Raw genomic sequence first — 23,366 nt, 5'->3', positions numbered from 1 at the left:
GGAGGACTTAACTCTTCCTGCTTCCACAGATATGGCGACGGACAATGCTGGGGGAAAAAGCCCCAAAAATGACACAGACAATGCCTTCATCAAACAACACTGTTTCACGAAGCATCAGTGACATGACAGGAGATGTTTTGAAACAATTACTGTGTTTTATACAAACCAGTGAATTATATGCGTTACAGCTGGATGAGTCAACAGACGTAGCCTGGCACAGCTCCTGGTATATGTCCGTTACGTTTATGGGGGGTCAATTAATGAAGGCATCCTCTTCTGGAAACCAGGACAATATAAGGGGATATTTTTAAAGTACTCGACAGCTTTGTGACATCAAATGGACTTTGGTGGTCAAGATGTGTTGGTATCTGTACTGATGGAGCAAAAGCCATGTCAAGGAGACATAATGGAGTGGTAACGCGCGCGCAAGCAGTTGGTCCCGACGTCACTTGGGTACACTGCAACATCCACCGAGAGGCTCTTGCTGCCAAAGGAATGCCTGACAGCTTGAAAGACGTTTTGGACACTACAGTGAAAATGGTTACTTTGTTAAAGCAAGGCCCCTGAACTCTCGTGTATTTTCTGCAATATGCAATGATATGGGCAGTGACCATGTAACGTTTTAACAACATACAGAAGTGCGCTGGTTATCAAGGGGCAAAGAATTGACACATTTTTTTAAATTGAGAGATGAGCTTAAAGTTTTCTTCACTGACCATAATTTTCACTTGTCTGACCTCTTGTATGATGACGAGTTGGCCTATCTGAGTGATGTTTTTTCTCACCTGAATGATCTGAATCCATGATTACAAGGACTCTCCTCAACTATATTCAATGTGCGGGACAAAATTGAGGCTATGATAAAGAAGTTGGAGCTCTTCTTTGTCTGCGTTAACAAGGACAACACACAGGTCTTTCCATTATTGTATGGTTTTTTTGTGTGCAAATTAACTCATGCTTACGGACAATGTCAAATGTCAATCACTCAGGGACTTTCCCGAAACGGACGACACAAACAACTGGATTCATATCCCTTTCATGCCCTGCCTCCAGTCCACTTACCGATATCTGAACAAGAGAGCCTCATCGAAATTGCAACAAGTGATTCTGTGAAAATCAAATTTAATCATAAGTCACTGCCAGATTTATGGATAGGGCTGCGCTCAGAGTTTCTTGCCTTGGCAAATCGCGCTGTTAAGACACTGATGCCCTTTGCAACCACGTACCTATGTGAGAGTGGATTCTCGGCCCTCACTAGCATGAAAACTAAATACAGGCACAGACTGTGTGTTGAAAATGATTTAAGACTGACACTCTATCCAATACAACCCAACATTGCAGAGTTATGTGCATCTTTTCAAGCACACCCTTCTCATTAACCTGTGGTGAGTTATTCACAATTTTTGATGAACAAATAAGGTTTTATATGTAAGATGGCTAAATAAAGAGCAAAATTATTGATTATTATTTTATTACTATTTGTGCCCTGGTCCTATAAGAGCTCTTTGTCACTTCCCACGAGCCAGGTTGTGACAAAAACTCACAGTCATTCTTATGTTTAATAAATGTATTGCGTAGTGTGTGTGTGTGTGTGTGTGTGTGTGTGTGTGTGTGTGTGTGTGTGTGTGTGTGTGTGTGTGTGTGTGTGTGTGTGTGTGTGTGTGTGTGTGTGTGTGTGTGTGTGTGTGTGTGTGTGTGTGTGTGTGTGTGTGTGTGTGTGTGTGTGTGTGTGTGTGTGTGTGTGTGTGTGGTAGGCTTACAATGATGGCAAAAAAACAACATTTGAGAGTGCGCTGACCCTAGTGCTAGAGGGGGTATGCTGAGCCTGGGGATCTGTGTGCATATCAGTGTGTGTATAAGCCTTTACAGCTTACACACGTGTACTCACTCAAGTATTATATATTGTTTGTCTTCATCAGGTATCAGTGTTTGTCCCATTCTCAACAAACCTGCATCTGTCACTCTCAGCATCAGTATGAATGAGTGTATCGCACTCACTGTGTGTACGAATCTCTTCTGTCAGGGTGTATGACAATGCACTGGCCAATGCAGTGATGCAGCAAGCAGCTATTATCCTGCAGGTGGAGGAATCTATGCCGTTTCTATGACAACCACCACATCCAACACCTCTGTGCATCTGCTTGGGGGGCTTCACGACGATGACATCAGAACTGACCCAAAGCGGCACACAAAGATGAAGACGATCACCGCTCAGATCAAGGTGACGGAATGGGACATTCATCTTAAACACCAGCATTTTGAACTGTACGTCTGTATATCTGTACCTGCCTGTGGGTGGTTAAGCTCAGGGAGGGGAGAGTGCTTTCTTTCTCTTGCACATGCTTTTTGACTTGTTTTTGACACTTCAGGAGACCCTAGATGAGTTCCTGGAGATGCAAAATTAAGTGAATCGCTCCGAACAAGGAAGATCTGGTGATAGTGACAGGGGCTCAGGGTAGGCACAGCACTGCCTCTCTTTTACCTGAATTTAGGAGTACGACACAACTTTGCTGTATTGTGGAATATTTCCAGGCGTGTGTCAAGATCTCTCTCTTCCTGTCTCTCCTAGGGGGAGGCGCTTCTCAACTCCTGTGCAGGGGGAACACCTGCAGACTCTTCAGAGGCTCCAGATGGACGAGACCCAGCAGAGCCAGGACCTCAGTGCCCTGAGGGCAGACATGAAGATCCTGCAGGCCCTGTTCCACTAATAGATCCAGTCCCAGACCAGCTCATGTCAGTACTAGTGTAACAGTATAACTTTAGACCGTCCCCTCGCCCATACCCGGGCGCGAACCAGGGACCCTCTGCACACATCATCAACAGTCACCCACGAAGCATCGTTACCCATCGCTCCACAAAAAGCCGCGGCCCTTGCAGAGCAAGGGGAACTACTACTTCAAGGTCTCAGAGCAAGTGACGTCACCGATTGAAACGCTATTTAGCGCGAACACCGCTAACTAGCTAACCATTTCACATCCGTTACACTAGGTTGACACTAAGACAGACCAAATAACTAATCTTGTGTAGTCTGGTCAAAGACTTAACAATGAAGTCCATTCAAAACCTGAGAGATTGCATATATAGATTGAGAGCTAAAATCTGAGTCTTTTCACATGATGATGTAATTCATACTGACGTTTGTTTAAATAAGAGAAGGCCTACCATAGAAATATAATCTATGGAGTTTACTCTTTGACCCAGTCAATCTACACTACATTAGTTATATTTAGGCTTACTATGATAACCTGTCTCTGTGCCTGTTTCTTCTGTGTATCTCTGTGCTAGAGTATATGTTTCACAGTCTCCTGTCTTTCCATAGCTGATAGATTACATTATTGTGTCTCTGTGCAGGCGTGGGCTGTGGTGTGAAGGCAGCAGAAAGCACTGGGTCAGAGACTGTCGAAGCTCCACCATATAGGTGAGGTATCAGTGGTTCATGCATCTTGATTTTCTGTAATGTCTCTTTGTCGTAAGCCTGTAATTGCATAGTGCACTCTGCAGATGGCCACAGTGTGTTTAAGAAGTCTGTCTAATTTGACCTGTTTACTTTGAACTCACAAGTGTTGTACTCTCCAGTCCTCCAGGGCCTCAACAGGCTGACTCTTGATGCTGAAGATGACTGTAACCATAGAGACTGTACCAGCACCAGCAACCAGAGATACATGACCAGAAAATAAGGATGAAGCATTCTAACTAACATCTACATGACTATAACACGTGCATTATTTTTTGCTAATGGTTTTAGCCTATTTATTTGACTTAGTTGTCCTAGATCCTTACAACCTGCATTCTCATCTAAATATAAGGCTTTGTGTTTTCAAGAGTGAATCAAGAGCCACCCATTTAGTTGTAATTTTACTGATTTGCTTGGAATATGATGCTGGCTTTAAATGTGAATTAGCAATGATCCACTAATGCCTGGCAGTCTGTCTATACAATCTCAAATGTATTACTGTACAGTGTAAATAAATCTATTGCACATATGCCCTTTTGCAATGACTTTATGGAGTATGTCACTACAATTGTTATCAGCCTAATCATTATCATCATCATCAACAACAACAACATCATCACCAACAGCATCATCATCATCATCCTCAACATCATCATCATTATTCATATGTTTAATTATTCTGATTTTACAACTACAGCGTGTCTAATGTCCCCAGTGCATCTTTGAAACAAGTAACCTAGGTTGGCTTTCCCCTGACCCTGTTGTGTAAGCGTTGATCCTGCACAGCCTCATTTCCCATTAGTCAGCTTAAAAGTTTCCCCACTCTCTCGCTCGCACTACGAAGTAACGGCTGATATCCGTTTCCTTCCGCACTGGGAGAGGGAGTGAAGATGGCGGCGGCCGAATCTGATCGTGAAGTACCTTCTGCTCTGTGTACTGAATTCCTGAATTTCTCTGTCAAAGACACAGCTTCGGTAAACGACAGTTGTTATATGTGTATATATTTGATGTGATTGTTCTTGTCGAAGGGATTAGAGCGCACCAATTTCATCGCTGATATTTATTTCTGTATTTTTTTTTTCCCATCTCGACTTGTTTTTCTCTGATGCGATGATGGCAGTACGGGAACTTGGCTAACGCTTACTAGCTAGCTAACGTTAGCTATCCTTCTATAACATTTTATTTTAGCTAATATATGTCACTGCACTAACGTAAGAAGGATTGGATGTGATACTAATCCAGATATTTTATATTGAGAGATGTGTCCAGGATTATTTAAAAACATATTTACTTTAGCTATCTACCGGTAACTAGCCAGTGTTTTATTTCTTAGATGGCTAACCGCTAACGTTAGCTGTTCACTTGGCAGACAAAACAATATTAATTTGCCGTCTCTGCGTACGAGCTGCTGTTGCTGCTGCTGCTTCTGTTGCTGCTGCTTCTGTTGCTGCTGCTTCTGTTGCTGCTGCTTCTGTTGCTACTGCTTCTGTTGCTACTGCTTCTGTTGCTACTGCTTCTGTTGCTACTGCTTCTGTTGCTACTGCTTCTGTTGCTACTGCTTCTGTTGCTACTGCTTCTGTTGCTACTGCTTCTGTTGCTACTGCTTCTGTTGCTACTGCTTCTGTTGCTGCTGCTTCTGTTTGCTGCTGCTTCTGTTGCTGTCACTGCTGCTGTTGCTGCTGTCGCTTCTGTTGCTGTCACTGCTGCTTCTGTTGCTGTCGCTTCTGTTGCTGTCACTGCTGCTTCTGCTTCTGTCGCTACTGCTTCTGTCGCTACTGCTTCTGTTGCTACTGCTTCTGTTGCTACTGCTTCTGTTGCTGTTGCTTCTGTTGCTGTTGCTGCTGCTGCTGCTGCTTCTGTTGCTGTCACTGCTGCTTCTGTTGCTGTCACTGCTGCTTCTGTTGCTGTCACTGCTGCTTCTGTTGCTGTCACTGCTGCTTCTGTTGCTGTCACTGCTGCTTCTGTTGCTGTCACTGCTGCTTTGTCGCTGCTGCTTCTGTTGCTGTTACTGCTGCTTCTGTTGCTATTAACGCCATAGCTAGCACAGCAGTAGCTATCCTGGCAAACTTGCTAATCAAAACCCCCATAACATGGTTGGGCGATACATTTTATATATATCTGTATGTGAGAGAGAGACTGTATTTGCCGTCATTTTAACTATTGTTTTAAATAATACAAGTTCAAAACATGCACAAGTTATTAGTATGAGTAGTTCGAGACTACTCTAGTGTGGCAACACACACTACGTGATTTCAATGGGGCTTTTGTTTTATACTAACTTCAACCAAAAACACATTTTATGCATTTTCATCCATTTCTGAGTCCCCTGCACTTTTATAATACATTTCACACTGTGCCCTTAGGGCTGCATGATAGATATGTATTTTGGACAAACAATCTAGGCCTAGTTTATTGGTGAATTGTTGGAATCATGGAAATATAATGATTATTGTATTTGGAATATAGTGGGCAGCACTTTGAATACATTGTTGTTTGACATGAAGACAAATGAATAACCCGGGGATGAGTTATTGTGACAGGGTAGGACCCACTGTTTTGGCCAGTGTTTCCCAGGGGACTGTATATGATGTTACAATTTCATGTAACTACACTACATGACCAAAAGTATGTGGACACCTGCTTGTCGAACATCACATTCTGAAATCGTGGGAAATCGTGGAGGTGTGCCCCCCCCGCTGCTATAACAGCCTCCACTCTTCTGGGATGTAGTTTGACTAGATGTTGGAACATTGCTGCGGGGACTTGCTTCCATTCAGCCACGAGCAGTAGTGAGGATGGGCACTGCTTTTTTTGACAGTATACTCCAAAAAGCAAGTTCTGCAGCCTCTAGTTTTGTCTTATCTTGATTATTGATCAGTCGTGTGGTCAGGAGCTGCAAGGAAGGACTTAGATAAGCTGCAGCTGGCCCAGAACAGAGCGGAACGTCTTGCTCATCATTGTAATCAGAGGGCTGATATAAATACTATGCATGCCAGTCTCTCTTGGCTAAGATTTGAGGAGAGACTGACTGCATCGCTTCTTATTTTTCATAAGAAATATTGTGTTGAACCATTGCATTTCTGTTCAAAATGTTGTATCAAGACTGCCCAAATGTGCCTCATTTGGTTTATTAATACATTTTCAAGTTCATAACTGTGCACTCTCCTCAAACAATAGCATGGAATTATTTCACTGTAATAGCTACTGTAAATTGGACAGTGTAGTTAGATTAACAAGAATTCAAGCTTTCTGCCCATATCAGATATCTCTATGTCCTGGGAAATGTTCTTGTTACTTACAACCTCATGCTAATCACAGACTACGTTAGCTCAATTGTCGTGCGGGGGGACACACCGATCCAGAGCTGTTCTTGTTTTGTCTATTAATGTTCTGTATTATGTCCTGTTTTGTGTGGATCCCAGGAAGAGTAACTGCTGCTTTTGCAACAGCTAATGGGGCTCCTAATCAAATGCTAAAGATGTTGGGTGATTAGGCCTGGCTCGCAGTTGGTGTCCCAATTCATCCGAAAGGAGTTCAATGGGGTTGAGTTCAGGGATCTGTGCAGGCCAGTCAAGTTCTTCCACACCGATCTTGACAAACCATTTCTGTATGGACATTGCTTTGTGCACGGGGGCATTGTCATGGGGGCGGCAATAATGTTAAAGTTTTAAAGCTGGTTCCAGCAATTTTACCCATTTTTGATGGGCCGAGAGAAAATGTGCAGTCTTTTTTTTAAAGCAAATTTGCTGCAATTCTACACATTTTGCCATAGCAGAAGAAACAAGGCATATGTATTTGAGTGACAAGAACATTATAACAAAATCAATTGGGACCCCATGACGTTTAAAAAAAATGTGAGCTTCTCCCTGACACTAGTTTATATTCTGATCTGATTTAAAACTAAATATAGCTCCATTATCTTTTCTACATAATTTATCTGGTTTTAGTCCTTTAAGCTCACACTGAAAGTGTTTTACTATCCTGGAAATTATGTAAAGAAATAGTTAAACATGAAATAAAAAAGAGAGATAGTAGTGATGGCCTGCTGCTGATAAATTAATATAGGATAAACACTGCAGTGAGAGAAAGGGATAATTAATCATGATTTTGGTGACAGTCATCTTTGAAATCAGCATATTTGGGTTATGGTTTGCGAACAAAGTACTAGTGTTGCTTTGTTCTAGTGTTGCACGGTATACCTTCACCATAGCAATATTATGGTACGGAAATAGCATGATACTTATGATGCCAACATTTGAGTACCAAAGTACCATTTCAAATGATACTACCAAATGTTTCAGCCCTACCGATCTAAAGAACCAGCTGGCACCTGCTTATAAAATCGTTGTAAAGTCAGTTTTGTTTATAAATTCATTTTCCTAGCAACTAGTCTCTTGTATGCGCCAGTCCAATGTCCACTTTCATGGCATCTCAAGTGTGGCACCTGTCACTTCCAGCCATCACTCACCTGCTTCTCTCAGTTCGCTCCTCCTACACATCTATTCCTCCATCAGTTTAAAAATATATAATTTAGCTGTGATTGTAATTGGGGATACAGACCCTAATAAGTCTTCTGTTACATTTTATAAATTGGAGCAAAGTTGATACTTTGTATAATTTCATTGCCTTGTATAACCAAGAGCACAGGCCAGTCGGAGTAGGCTTTGCAGTTGCATGTTTACTGTCAAATCAAATTTTATTTTTCACATGGTCTGAATACAACAGGTGAATTTCACCTTACAGTGAAATGCTTACATACAAGCCCTTAACCAACAACGCAGGTTTAAGAAAAATAATTAAAGAGCAGCAGTAAAATAACAGCAGTGAGGCTATATACAGGGGGTACCGTTACAGAGTCAATGTGCAGGGGCACAAGTTCGTTGAGGTAACATTTATCTCTCATGCAGCTTCTGAGTGACAGAAGAAAATGGAGCACAGCACCATGACAGGCATGCTTGTAGCTTTAAAGCAAAGAATGGCGTTTCTCTAGCCCAAACGGTTTTTAAAAATCTGACCGTATTACCGGAGCTACCTTTTTTCTTCCGGAGAGATTTCGCACACATTTTTCACACATGATTTTGCACACATTACACAAACCATGCCGCGGGCTGTTTAAAAAAAAACGAATTCCATGTCGCTAATTATTGGTTTCTTAACAAACGTTGTTCAGTCATGTTACCTAATTGGCTAACAACCTGCTAACGTGACAGTAGGTCTAGGCAAATTTGATTGGCACAGGAAGAAAGGAAAGTGGTCTGTTACTCATGAGATTCATATAGGCCAAAAGTAAGCCACAACTCTTTCTGGTACTCCTTAAATTATGTTTGGTACGTAATGTTTTTTAAAGTTGGGAGCAGTGTTTGTGTGAGAGGAAGACCGTGCGTGTGTTAACGGAGAGTGAAGAAGGTTTCATGCAGTATTTTCCCCCTACTGCCCCAATGAAATGCCGATCATTATGCATGTTTATTCCTCCAGACAAGTCACAGTTAGGCCTTTGCAAATAAACTCAGCAAAGAAATAATTGTCCTCTCACTGTCAGCTGTGTTTATTTTCAGCAAACTTAACATGTGTAAATATTTGTATATAATAAGATTAAACAACTGACACATCAACTGAAAAAGTTCCACAGACATTTGACTAACAGCAATGGAATAATGTGTCCATGAACAAAGGGGGGCATAATCAAAAGTAACAGTCGGTATCCGGTGTGGCCACCAGCTGCATTAAGTACTGCACCAGATTTGCTAGTTCTTGCTGTTAGATGTTACCACACTGTTCCACCTAGGCGCCTGCAAGTTCCCGGACATTTATGGGGGGAATGGCCCTCGCCCTCACCCTCCAATCCAACAGGTCCCAGACGTGCTCAATGTGATTGAGATCCGGACTCTTTCTCTGTCTTTCAGAGCACTATGGCAGGTGGCATTGTCATGCTGGAGTGTCATGTCAGGATGAGCCTGCAGGAAGGTTACCACATGAGGGAGGAGGATGTCTTCCCTGTAATGCACAGCGTTGAGATTGCCTGCAATGACAGCAAGCTCAGTCCGATGATGCTGTGACACACCGCCCCAGACCATGATGAACCTCCACCTCAAAATCGATCCCGCTCCAGAATACAGGCCTCGGTGTAACGCTCATTGCTTCGACGATATGAGCGAATCCGACCATCACCCCTGGTGCGACAAAACCACAACTCGTCAGGGAAGAGCACTCTATGCAAGTCCTGTCTGGTCCAGCGACGGTGGGTTTGTGCCCATAGGCAACGTTGTTGCCGGTGATGTCTGGTGAGGACCTGTCTTACAACAGGCCTACAAGCCCTCCAGTCCATCCTCTCTAAGCCTATTGCGGACAGTCTGAGCACTGATGGAGGGATTGTGCGTTCCTGGTGTAACTCGGGCAGTTGTACCTGTCCCGCATGTGTGATGTTTGGATGTACCAATCCTGTGCAGGTCATGTTTGTTACTGTAATTTAATTATGCCAATGTGCTTTCATCAATTATAAACCCTTAATCTATTTTATGAGAGTTTATAAGATTCTTGTTTGCATAAAATGGACGCAGACCAGTCTTTCAATAATAGGTAACAGAATTTATTCTCGGAGCGCGCTGACACTTAACCACAAGCAACAGTTTATATACAGATCATGACGTCATTTCATGGCTTTAACAGAATCCCCTCTCGACCGGGACAAAGTGAGGTGAAAAGTTCATTCTAACTTACTAACAAACTCCCAGGTAACTTTTGACCCCTTAACATTATCGATCCTCACTGAGCTGACAGTTCTAATTAACAGAACCTAGGAATGCACTCACTGTCTTATCTAAAATCCCCAGAGCTAAGTTTCTGTAGGTTTAACGCAAGGTTAACGACCCATTAGTTGCTTCCTAGTTGGAATGGTGTTCATTAACTTTAATTACTCCTTGTCCGTGTCACACAATCCCTTCTGAACTCATATTGTTAATCAGATATAGTAAAGCAGATTATAAGTTGTACTTAGCTACAGTTCCATTTAAAATGATTTGTTCAGTATTTTAACCATAATTTTACCAACAATGTTACACGTGGTCTGCCACTACGAGGACGATCAGCTGTCCGTCCTGTCTCCCTGTAGCGCTGTCTGAGGCGTCTCACAGTACGGGCATTTCAATGTATTGCCCTGGTCACATCTGCAGTCCTCATGCCTCCTTGCAGCATGCCTAAGGCACGTTCACGCAGATGAGTAGGGACCCTGGGCATCTTTTTTTGATTTTCAGAGTCAGTAGAAAGGCCTCTTTAGTGTCCTAAGTTTTCACAACTGTGACCATAATTGCCTACCATCTGTAAGCGTCTTAATGACCATTCCACAGGTGCATGTTCATTATTTTTTTATGGTTCATTGAACAAGCATGGGAAACAGTGTTTAAACCATTTACAATGAAGATCTGTGAAGTTATTTGGATTTTTATGAATTATCTTTGAAAGACAGGGTCCTGAAAAAGGGACGTTTCTTTTTTTTGGTGAGTTTGAGCAAATCAGCCATTTATTATACGGTTTTCTATTACACTGTGTGAAGTTAATTCGGTAAGTGTTGTGAATATCAGTGACAGTGTTTTGCGTAGGACTTGCGCATAACGGGAACAAGCGTCCATGGGACAGGGTGAACAGGATGCAAGGCTACTGAATTGTACCCCCCCCCCTGTGTTACCTTGATACTTGGCCTGGTGTCGTTACTAAAATGTTGGTATCGTGACAACACTACAAAGTACTAAATAAAATAAATGTTTATTTCTCACATGCGCCGACTGCAACCTTAGTGGCATGCTTACTTACAGGCCCTTAACCAACAATGCAGTTTTAAGAAATACGTGTTAAGTTATTTTTTTACTTATTTTACTGCTGCTCTTTAATTAACAGTAGCGAGGCTATATACAGGGTGTACCGGTACAGAGTCAATGTGCGGGGTCACCAGTTAGTCAAGGTTATATATATACAGTTGAAGTCGGAAGTCTAAATGTATTTGGCTAAGGTGTATGTAAACTAATTTAATTTTCTAATTGTAATGTCAGAATAATAGTAGAGAATTGTACCGACACTCAATTAGTATTTGGTAGCATTGCCTTTTAAATGGTTTAACTATGGTTAAACGTTTCAGGTAGCCTTCCACAAGCTTCTCACAAGAAGTTGGGTGAATTTTGGCTCATTCCTCCTGACAGAGCTGGTGTAACTGAGTCAGGTTTTGTAGGTCTCCTTGCTCACACACACTTTTTCAGTTCTGCCCACAAATTTTCTATAGGATTGAGGTCAGGGCTTTGTGATGGCCATTCCATTACCTTGACTATATTGTCATTGAGCCATTTTGCCACCACTTTGGAAGTATGCTTGGGGTCATTGTTCATTTTTGGAAGACCCATTTACGACCAAGCTTTAACTTCCTCACTGATGTCTTGAGATGTTGCTTCAATATATCAACATAATTTTCCTTCTTCATGAAGCCATCTATTTTGTGAAGTACACCAGTCCCTCCTGCAGCAAAGCACCCTCGCAACATGATGCTGCCACCCCCATGCTTCACGGTTGGGATGCTGTTCTTCGGCTTGCAAGCCTCCCCCATTTTCCTCCAAACATAATGATGGTCATTATGGCCAAACAGTTCTATTTTTGATTCATCAGACCAGAGGACATTTCTCCAAGAAGTACAATCTTTGTCCCCATGTGCAGTTGCAAACCGTAGTCTGGCTTTTTTATGGCTGGTTTGGAGCAGTGGCTTCTTCCTTGCTGAGCGGCCTTTCAGGTGATGTTGCTATAGGACTCGTTTTTACTGTGGATATAGATACTTTTGTACTGGTTTCCTCCAGCATCCTCTCAAGGTCCTTTGCTGTTGTTCTGGGATTGATTTGCACTTTTCGCATCAAAGTATGATGGCTGTGTGGTCCCATGGTGTTTATACTTGCGTACTATTGCATTGTACATATGAACATGGTATCTTCAAGCGTTTGGCAATTGCTCCCAAGGATGAACCAGACTTGTGGAGGTTTACATTTTTTTTTTCTGGTGTCTTGGCTGATTTCTTTAAATTATCCCATGATGTCAAGCAAAGAGGCACTGAGTTTGAAGGTAACTTTTGAAATACATCCACAGGTACACCTTCAATTGACTCATTATTTCAATTAGCCTATCAGAAGCTTCTAAAGCCATGACATTTTCTGGAATTTTCCAAGCTGTTTCAAGGCACAGTTAACTTAGTCTGTCAACTTCCACCTTCAACTGTACATGTAGGTAGAGTTAGTGACTATCGATAGATATAAAGAGTAGCAGCAGTGTAAAAGAGGGGGGGACAATGCAAATAGTCTGAGTAGATGTTCAAGATTCTTATGGCTTGGGGGTAGAAGCTGTTAAGAAGCATTTTGGACCTAGACTCCGGTACCGCTTGCCCATGCGGTAGCAGAAAGAACAGTCTATGATTAGGGTGGCTGGAGTCTGACAATTTTTAGGGCCTTCCTCTGTCACCGCCTGGTATAGAGGTCCTGGATGGCAAGAAGCTTGGCACCAGTGATGTACTGGGCAGTACGCACTACCCTCTGTAGTGCCTTGCGGTCAGAGGCAGAGCAGTTGCCATAACAGGCAGTGATACAACCAGTCAGGATGCTCTCAATGGTGCAGCTGTAGAACCTTTTGAGGTTCTGAGGACCCATGCCCAGGGGGCATAGGCTTTGTAGTGCCCTCTTCACAACTGTCTTGATGTGTTTAGACCATGATAGTTTGTTGGTGATGTGGACACCAAGGAACTTGAAGCTCTCAATCTGCTCCACTGCAGCCCCGCCGATGGGAATGGTGGCGTGCTCGGTCCTCTTTTTCCTGTTGTCCAAAATCATCTCCAGGTCTCTGACCTCCCTATAGGCTGTCTCATCGTTGTCGGTGATCAGGCCTACCGCTGTTGTGTCATCTGAAAACTTAATGATGGTGTTGGAGTCGTGCCTGGCCATGCAGTCATGGGGGAACAGGGAGTACTGGAGGGGACTGAGCACACACCCCTGAAGGGCCTCCGTGTTGAGGATTAGCGTGGCTGATGTGTTACCTACCCTTACCACCTGGGTTCGGCCTACCCTTACCACCTGGGTTCGGCCTAACAGGAAGTGCGGGATCCAGTTGCAGTGAGGTGTTTTAGTCCCAAGGTCCTTAGCTTAGTGATGAGCTTTAAGGGCACTATGGTGTTGAATGCTGAGCTTTAGTCAATGAATAGCATTCTCATATAGGTATTCCTTTTGTCCAGGTGGGAAAGGGCAGTGTGGAGTGCAATAGAGATTGCATCATCTGTTGGGGCGGTATGTGAATTTGTGGGTTTAGGGTTCATGGTGTTTTGGGTAGTGAATTGATGTTAGCTTCAGCTGTATGCTAATAAGAAAATTGGCCTACAATGCTGGAAGCTACCGGTGTCTCCTTGCATTGTAAAGTGTTCTAGCCTGTAATGGACATTTTGTTTTGCGAACAGTAATTAACAGTTGCCATTTTCTACATGCTGCGGTGTATTATTCTAGTGCCTTAACCTTTGTGGGGAGCTAAATTGATGCAGCCCAATGAGTGCAGTGGTTCTCCAGGACAGGCTAATTCTAGCAATGAGTAAGTGGAGCAGGAAAGGTGCTCTCGCGCTATGTAAGGGGACATCAGCTGTGCTGATAGACTTGGTCCTTTTTCAATCAGTAGATGCAAGACATATTTGACCGAAGTGCTGAAAATACCCAAAACTTTAGTACTAGTCATTTTCTAGTTTCGAAAAAGTACCTAGGTACCAAAGATGGTGGATAAATGTAGAGTTCACTCAGGCTGTTTTCCATAGAAAAAGGTCAGTTCCGGTCTGCTTAAGAGGGTGGCTTTCCCATACAGCAGCTAGGTCTGGTCTACTTAGTTCATTGACTGTAATTGAGGTACTTTATATTATGACAAGGTTGGTGTCGGGTTGCATTTCACAATAAAAAATAAAAAAAGATTACGCATTAGAAATGTCTTTAAACGCTGCTCTAAAATGCTTCTTAGTTTAATTTCTGTTCGGCATCAGACTAATTTTGTGCTTCAGTTGCACTTCTCCACTCTGAGAATTCACAAACCGGCATCCCATCAGCTACATTTCTCTGGTACTTTTTTTAGTCTAGCCTCCTTTTCTCCAGTAAATGCAAGATTAATTATAAACAAAACATTAGGAAATGTAGCTGGCTCCATTTTTATATAATAACCATTAGTGGACAGATTGACCGGAGTCGACCCTCTCACTTTGAGTCTTCCTCTCTGACTAAACTAACGTTACCAGCCCAATCTTTTTTTACTGCCACCCTAGTGACCAATTAATAATAAGTGTTGCACTGCCAAGTCTAAGTGTATTTTGGTCACTGTCTCGAACTCTATAATACCCACTGCTGGTAGCCATGTGTTCTTCTAACCGTAAATTCGGTCTCCTAAAAACACATTGCAGTTTTACCCAATAAAGCCTATGCTCACTCACAATTACAGATGCACATTTTGGCACGATCCTGTCTCGTAGATTTAAATAAATGATCTTGACCACTCAGGAACCTTCGTTTTCTTGGTAAGCAACTCCATTGTATATTTGGCCTTGTGTGTTAGGTTATTGTCCTTCTAAAAAGTTAATTCAACTCCCAGTGTCTGTTGGAAGGCAAACGGAACCAGCTTTTCCTCTAGGATGTTGTGTTTAGCTCCATTCCATTTACTTTTTATCCTGAAACTCCAGTCCTTAACAATTACAATCATAACATGATGCAGCCACCACCACTATGCTTGAAAATGTGGAGAGTGGTACTCCATAATGAGTTGTATTGGATTTGCCCCAAACATTTGTATTAGGGACAGAAAGTGAATTGCTTTGCCATTTAATTTTTTCCAGTATCACTTGAGTGCTTTGTTGCAAACGGGGTGCATGTTTGGAATATTTTTATTCTGTACAGGCTTCCTCCTTTTCACTCTGTCAATCAGGTTAGCTTTGTGGAGTAACTTCAATGTTGTTGATCCGTCCTACATTTTCTCCTGTCACACCAATTAAACTCTAACTATTTAAGTCACCATTGGCCACATGGTGAAATCCCTGAGTGGTTTCCTTCCTCTCCGGCAACTGAGTTAGGAAGGATGCCTGTATATTTTTAGTGACTGGGTGTATTGACGCACCATCCAAAGTGTAATTAATAACTTCACCACGCTCAAAGGGATATTCAATTTCTGCTTTTTTACCCATCTACCAAAAGTTGCTCTTTGCGAGGCATTGGAAAACCTCTTTGGTCTTTTGGTTGAATCTGTGTTTGAAATTCACTGTTGACTGAGGGACCTTACAATTATCTGTATGTGTGGGGTCATGTTAAACACTATTATTGCACACAGAGTTAATGTGACTTATTAAGCACATTTTCATTGTTTAGGCTTACCATAACAAAGGTGTTGTATACTTGACTCAAGAAATTTAGAAAAACACAATTCTACTTTTGAGTTACAATTTTTTTTTAAATTGTATTTTACATTTCAGCACATAACATTTTTTAATTTTATTTATTTAATTTTTTACCTCTAGGAAAGTCGGTTAAGAACAAATTCTTATTTTCAATGACTGCCTAGGAACAGTGGTTTAACTGCCTGTTCGGGGCAGAACGACAGATTTGTACCTTGTCAGCTCAGGGATTTGAACTTGCAACATTTCAGTTACTAGTCCAACGCTCTAACCACTAATCTACCCTGTCTCCCCAACAAAATGTGTGGAAAGAAACCGTGTGAATACTTTCTGAAGGCATTGTAACTTGGTCAAATTCATACAAGTTGAACTTTGAGTGTGTTGCTACATGCCCACATGTCTAAAAACTGGTTTGTTATAATATTCATGGTCTCACTGTTGCCCACCTCTACACAGAAATGGCTCCAAGTGACTGATCTGTACAAGGAGGTGTACCATCACCTGGCCCGCTATGTCCCAAAGATCTACTGCCTGGGGCCCAACCTGAACCCCCAGAGTGAGGACTTGCTGGCCCAGATGCTGCTGCAGTCCCCTCTGGAGTGGTACCTGTGTGGGGAGGACCCCTCCACGGGCCTGGCCAAGCTGGAGCAGAACAACCAGCCCTCACAGCTCTGCGGACACGTCTTCAAAGTGGGAGAGCCCACCTACTCGTGCAGGTGGGGGTAGTTAAGGTCTCGTTCAGACAGACGGAGACACGCGTGCACATACTAGCTGTCCTTTCCTGTGAATTGGGTCAGGTTAGCCCTGTGTTAAGTCTGAGGTCAAACCGTAAGCTTCCTGGTAAGTGGTACTGTCTGGATAAAGTCAAGGTCACTTCCATTTACAGGAGCAGCTTGCTAATACTAGCCAATTCCATACACTCAGGTGTGTGTTCAATGGAAAACCATTGGGACTCATACCCATGCTTATTGTACTTGTATAGCCTAATTGTACATCCGTTCCATGAGTATTGCTGTTTTCAATTTTTATTGGACTCCTTTGTATTGGCTTTGAGTGACGTGTTCACTGGGTCATGTTAATATGGGATCTAGACATGACCTGGTTGAACATTGGAGGACGATGTTTGACACTGTTGGCTGTCCCTCCTGCCTCACTCACCGTCAATCTCTCCTGCAGGGAATGTGCTGCAGACCCCACCTGTGTGCTGTGTATGCAGTGTTTCCTGGGCAGTGTGCATAAAGAGCATCGCTACAGGGTAAGAACAACGACGACAACCTCTACCACGCACTCAATGGTTCAGTAGAGGCAGACCAGCAGCCTAAACAATGGCTAGGTTTCTGTAGAGGTGCTGTCGCAGAATGGTTAAGTGAGTGTGTGATTGGCATGAGACGGGTCACTCAGTTGCTGCTCTGAATCCAGGCTGAGGATCAGGAAGGCTAATCCCATTTGGGGCTGGCCACTCTGCTGCCATGTGGTCCTCAGGATGGGTGCACCTAGGCTCCTCGGCTCTGTTCATCCTGGAGTAGGTACAAGTTTCCCCTAAGCACTGATACAGGGTCAGATATGTAGTTGCAGTCCTATTAACGATTAAGGTTAGGATTGGGGATAGCGTGAATGGATCCATGGCAAATTTGACCCGGAGTACTGACTCATGCATTCTGGTCTTATCTTACTCCGTTTGTGTTCTAGTGCATTGTAGAACATTCTAGTTCAGGGCAATCAGATGTACATATGTCTGTTACAGGTTATGTAGAAGATTCTAGTTGTTGTCGTCTTCCAAATGTAAATGATCCATCAGCTTCTCTGTCTACCGTGTGTGTCTACACAAGTGTTGTCTTGCCTCACATCTCTTGTCTGCCCTCCAGATGACGACCTCTGGGGGAGGGGGTTTCTGTGACTGTGGAGACACAGAGGCATGGAAGAAGGGCCCTTACTGTCAGAAACACGAGCCCAACATCAGTGACTCCTGTCAGGAGGTGAGCATCTCTTAGCCACAGCTATATTGCGTCTCATTGACATCCAATAACTATACACAGTTCATTCACTGCTGTTGCTCTTACACATGTTATTACGTTACAAGTTGTTAGAGATTGCGAATTGGCACTCTAAAATAGGCTATTTCATTTGATTGAATCATTGTTTTAGTTCGACACTCCCATAGTTGCAGTGCATTTGGAAAGTATTTAGACCCCTTGACTTTTTCTACATGTTGTTATGTTACAGCCTTATTCTAAAATTGATTTTAGGATAAGGCTGTTTGTCATCACGGGGTATTGTGTGTAATCTACAGTCGTGGCCAAAAGTTTTGAGAATGACACAAATATTAATTTTCACAAAGTCTGCTGCCTCAATTTGTTTGATGGCAATTTGCATATACTCCAGAATTGTCAAGAGTGATCAGAAGAATTGCAATTAATTGCAAAGTCCCTCTTTGCCATGCAAAGGAGCTGAATCTCTAAAAAAAAACATTTCCACTGCATTTCAGCCCTGACACAAAAGGACCAGCTGACATCATGTCAGTGATTCTCTCGTTAACACAGGTGTGAGTGTAGACTAGGACAAGGGTGGAGCTCACTCTGTCATGCTGATTGAGTTTGAATAACAGACTGGAAGCTTCAAAAGGAGGGTGGTGCTTGGAATCATTGTTCTTGCTCTGTCAACCATGGTTATCTGTATGGAAACACGTGCCGTCATCAATGCTTTGCACAAAAAGGGCTTCACAGGCAAGGATATTGCTGCCAGTAAGATTGCACCGAAATAAACCATTTTATCGGATCATCAATAACTTCAAGGAGAGCAGTTCAATTGTTGTGAAGAAGGCTTCAGGGCGCCCAAAAAGGTCCTGGCGTTTGCTGGACTGTCTCCTGAAGTTGATTCAGCTGCGGGATCGGGACACCACCAGTACAGAGCTTGCTGAGGAATGGCAGCAGGCAGGTGTGAGTGCATCTGCACATACAGTGAGAAGAAGACTTTGAGGATGGCCTGGTGTCAAGAAGTGCAGCAAAGAAACTACTGCTCTCCAGGAAAAACATCAGAGACAGACTAATATTCTGCAAAAGGTGGACCCCAATCAAGTTGTAGAAACATCAAGGATGATCAATGGAAACAGGATGCACCGGAGCTCAATTTCAGGTGTCACAGCAAAGGGTCTGAACTGAACTGCTGAAGACTGGGGTAAAGTCATTTTCTCTGATGAATCCCCTTTCCGATTGTTTGGGGCACCCGGAAAAAATCTTGTCCAGAGAAGACGAGGTGAGCGCTACCATCAGTCCTGTGTCATGCCAACAGTAAAGCATCCTGAGACCATTTCATGTGTGGGGTTGCTTCTCAGTCAAGGGAGTGGGCTCACTCACAATGTTGCCTAAGAACACAGCCATGAATAAAGAATGGGACCAACACAACTTCTCCCAACTATCCAGGAACAGTTTGGTGACGAACAATGCCTTTTCCAGCATGATGGAGCACCTTGCCATAAGGCAAAAGTGATAACCAAGTGGCTCGGGAACAAAACATCGATATTTTGGGTCCATGGCCAGGAAACTCCCCAGCTCTTAATCCCAATGAGAACTTGTGGTCAATCCTCAAGAGGCGGGTGGACAAACAAAACCCCACAAATTCTGACAAACTCCAAGCATTGATTATGCAAGAATGGGCTGCCATCAGTCAGGATGTGGCCCAGAAAGATTTAGATGCACTATTGTAAATTGGCTGCTCCACTGGATGTCATAAGGTGAACGCACCAATTTGTAAGTCGCTCTGGATAAGAGCGTCTGCTAAATGACTTAAATGTAAATGTAAGTTAATTGACAGCATGCCAGGGTGGATTGCAGAGGTCTTGAAAAAGAAGGGTCAACACTGCAAATATTGACTCTTTGCATCAACTTTATGTAATTGTCAATAACAGCTTTTGATACTTATGAAATGCTTGTAATTATATTTCTGTATTCCACAGTAACATCTGACAAAAATATCTAAAGACACTGGGGCTGCAAACTTTGTGGAAATTCATATTTGTGTCATTCTTAACTTTTTGCCACGACTGTACACACAATACCCCGTAATGGCAAAGCAAAAACTGTTTTTTAGACATTTTAGCAAATGTATTAGAAAATCAACATTTACATAAGTATTCAGACCCTTTGCTGTGACACCTGAAATTGAGCTCCGGTGCATCCTGTTTCCATTGAAATTCCTTGATGTTTCTACAACTTGATTGGGGTCCACCTGTGGTAAATTAAATTGATTGGACATGATTTGGAAAGGCACACATCTGTCTATATAAGGTCCCACAGTTGACAGTGCACGTCAGAGCAAATACCAAGCCATGAGGTTGAAGGAAATGTCCCTAGAGCTCCGAGACAGGATTGTGTCGACACAGATCCTACGAAACGGTACCAAAATTGTATTGAAGGTCCCCAAGAACACCGTGGCCTCCATCATTCTTAAATGAAGAAATTTGGAATCACCAAGACTCCAATGGATGCTCTGACTGATCTCTAGAGTTCCTCTGTGGAGATGGGAGAACCTCCCAGAAGGACAACCATCTCTGCAGCACTCTACCAATCAGGCCTTTATGGTAGAGTGGCCAGATGGAAGCCACCGCTCAGTAAAAGGCACATGCCAGCCTGCTTGGAGTTTGCCAAAAGGCACCTAAAGAACCTCAGATCATGAGAAACAAGATTCTCTGGTCTGATGAAACCGAGATTGAACTCTTTGGCCTGAATGCCAAGCGTGACACCTGGAAGAAACCTGGCACCATCCCTACGGTGAAGCATGGGGGTGGCAGCATCATTCTGTGGGGATGTTTTTCAGCAGCAGGGACTGGGAGACTAGTCAGCATCGAGGAAAAGATAAACGGCGCAGAGTACAGAGGGAACCTTGATGAAAACCTGTTCCAGAGCGCTCAGGACCTCAGACTGGGAAAGAAGGTTCACCTTCCAACAAGACAATGACTAAGCACACATCAAGACAATGCAGGAGTGGCTTCGAGACAAGTCTCTGAATGTCCATCAGTGGCCCAGTCAGAGCCCAGACGGAAAATGACTGTGCAGCAACACTCCCCATCCAACCTGACAGAGCTTGAGGATCTGCAGAGAGGAATGGGAGAAACTCCACAAATACAGGTGTCTAGCTTGTAGCGTCATACCCGAGGCTGTAATCAGTGCCGAATGTGGTTCAACAAAGTACTGTGTAAAAGGTCTGACTACTTTTAATATTTCTGTTTTTTTTATTTATTTGTAATACATTTGCAAACATTTATAAACCTGTTTTTGCTTCATTATTGGGTATTGTGTGTAGATTGAGGGGGGGGGGTAAATTTAATATATCTTAGAATAAGGCTGTAACATAACGAAATGTGGAAAAAGTCAAGGGGTCTGAATACTTTCCGAATGTGCTGTGTATTTCGCTGATCATTATTTAATTGTCTATTTGCAGGATCCCCTGGCCCACCTCTCAACAGACATGATTGCCCGCTGCTATAATGTCTTCTCCGTTGTGCTGAAATACGCCGTGGACATGCTCACCTGGGACAAGGAGGATGAACTGCCCCTGGGCCTGGAGCCTCCGTATGTACACACACACACACACACACACACACAAAGTAATTTGTGATCAGTTTTAATGTTCTTGCTGGTCATCATGACAACCCAATAATTTCCATTATATCCAGTTGATAGTCATGTTTGTCTGCTTCTGATTTCTCAGAGACCGAAGTGACACTTATTACTGCATGCTCTTCAATGACGAGGTGCACACCTACGAGCAAGTCATCTACACCCTTCAGAAGGCGGTCAACTGCACCCAGAAAGAAGCAGTCAGCTTCGCCACCACAGTGGACAGAGATGTGTGTGTGTGTGTGTGTGTGTGTGTGTGTGTGTGTGTAGCCCGCAAACCTACGGCATCATTGACTAATGGCTTGATATGTGTGTAATCATCTCCTGCTATACAGGGAAGGAAATCGGTGCGCTTTGGCGACTTCGCTTTCTGTGAGCTGGCCAAGTCGGTCATTGTGGTGAGTAGCCTGGTTTGGGGATCTGGATGTATCTCATTGAAATCTCATGACATCATACCTCTGCTACCAATTATTCTGTTAAGTCAATTTCATTGAGTCTCTATATATTAATTGTGTGTTTGTGTAGAGGAACACGAGTCGTCAGTCCAAGCCCTTGCGGGTCCAGGTAATGCACTCCTCGGTGGTGGCTCATCAGTGCTTCGCTCTCAAAGCCCTCCACTGGCTGGGCCACGTCATAGGATACTCAGGTCAGTCTCCTTCCACTCTACATACTATTAACGTGAGTATTGTCTACCTGTCGTTGGATGGTGCACTCCGTGTCCTCTTGAAATATAAACAACTTAACACAATATTTAAATGTTTATTGGGGGTGGGGCGGGGCCCGTGTGTTCACTGTGTGTGCCTGAGGGCCCATTGACACTGTGTGTGTGTGTGTGTAGATGCTCTGAGGAGGATCCTGTGTCAGGTGGGCCTAGAGAGGGGGCCAGAGGGTGAGAACTCCTCCCTGGTGGACACGCTCATGCTCTGTGACTCCAAGATGTGGAAAGGTGAGGAGGAACTGCATCTTTTTAGTTCTTGACAGCTTTGGGAACTGTTTCACTCAATAAAAATCCTCAGATTTTGGGATGGGTATTGACCGACCCCAACCCTGTCTCCTGCAATGCACATAAAACACAAACACTTCCATGAGTTCTGACTCTTAACACCTCATTTCTACTTTAGGAGCCAGGAACGTCTACCACCAGCTCTTTATGAGCAGCCTTCTCATGGACCTCAAATACAAGAAGCTGTTTGCTATCCAGTTCGCAAAAGTAAGCTTCTTCTTTTGATCCTTAATATGATAAGCCACTATGGCCGCCTGCTGAGCGAGCGTGATTTTAATTCCACAGAATTATGCAACTGAACCGATAGACCGACAAGCATGACCGGCCACCGGTCAAATGTATTTTCGCCAGCTAACCGGTTTAATAGTTACCCGTTAACATCCCTAAAACATACTGTTAGCGTATAGCTCTGAAAGAGAATTTGATACTTTCTTGAATTGAAGATTGATATGTCAAACAAATGTAATGTATTGTATGAATATGAGTGTTTTCATAAAGATTATCCCATGAGCTCTCTGACAGAGACTGACACCATACCCATTTGGTCATGTAAACACACCAAAGCGGGTATAGTCTTATCATAACATCAGATTGAGGGTATTTGGCACAAGGCCTGGATGAGCCGTTAACTGCGCCCATCACATCCTTTTACTCTGTCCTCCTGGGTGGCATAGCTGAGAGGATGGAAAGACAGCCGGCTTTACAGCAGGCTTTTCTCTCAGCCTGCTTGACATGTAACACAACCCCTCACATGCCCAGTCCCTGTCGGACCCCTCAACCCAAAATCCTGTCCGCTGTCCCCTCTGCTCTCACACACCCAAACCCAAAGCTCTACAGGTGTCTTGAGCTGAACCTGAGAGCATAGATATGCAC

At 43.3% G+C, this 23,366-nt stretch overlaps 1 protein-coding gene across 4 annotated transcripts in view; it reads left to right on the top strand.

The window, feature by feature from the left end:
* The first annotated feature begins 4,278 nt into the window (after positions 1 to 4,278).
* LOC124038172 (E3 ubiquitin-protein ligase UBR2-like) overlaps positions 4,279 to 23,366 on the top strand; it is a 42,915-nt gene continuing 23,827 nt past the window's right edge. For all 4 annotated transcript variants that reach the window (XM_046353700.1, XM_046353698.1, XM_046353699.1 and 1 more), the window contains exons 1-10: positions 4,279 to 4,428; positions 16,332 to 16,591; positions 17,052 to 17,130; positions 17,741 to 17,851; positions 21,312 to 21,442; positions 21,582 to 21,720; positions 21,826 to 21,888; positions 22,016 to 22,136; positions 22,329 to 22,436; positions 22,612 to 22,700. In XM_046353700.1, coding sequence (XP_046209656.1) covers positions 4,345 to 4,428; positions 16,332 to 16,591; positions 17,052 to 17,130; positions 17,741 to 17,851; positions 21,312 to 21,442; positions 21,582 to 21,720; positions 21,826 to 21,888; positions 22,016 to 22,136; positions 22,329 to 22,436; positions 22,612 to 22,700 — 1,185 coding nt within the window. In that variant the 5' untranslated portion in view covers positions 4,279 to 4,344. The remainder of the gene's footprint in view (positions 4,429 to 16,331; positions 16,592 to 17,051; positions 17,131 to 17,740; positions 17,852 to 21,311; positions 21,443 to 21,581; positions 21,721 to 21,825; positions 21,889 to 22,015; positions 22,137 to 22,328; positions 22,437 to 22,611; positions 22,701 to 23,366) is intronic.

Source organism: Oncorhynchus gorbuscha, linkage group LG06 (genome assembly GCF_021184085.1).
Source record: "Oncorhynchus gorbuscha isolate QuinsamMale2020 ecotype Even-year linkage group LG06, OgorEven_v1.0, whole genome shotgun sequence".
Classification (NCBI taxonomy): Eukaryota; Metazoa; Chordata; class Actinopteri; order Salmoniformes; family Salmonidae; genus Oncorhynchus; species Oncorhynchus gorbuscha.
Note: the sequence above shows the minus strand (reverse complement) of the source record. Positions and strands in the feature narration are given on the sequence as shown.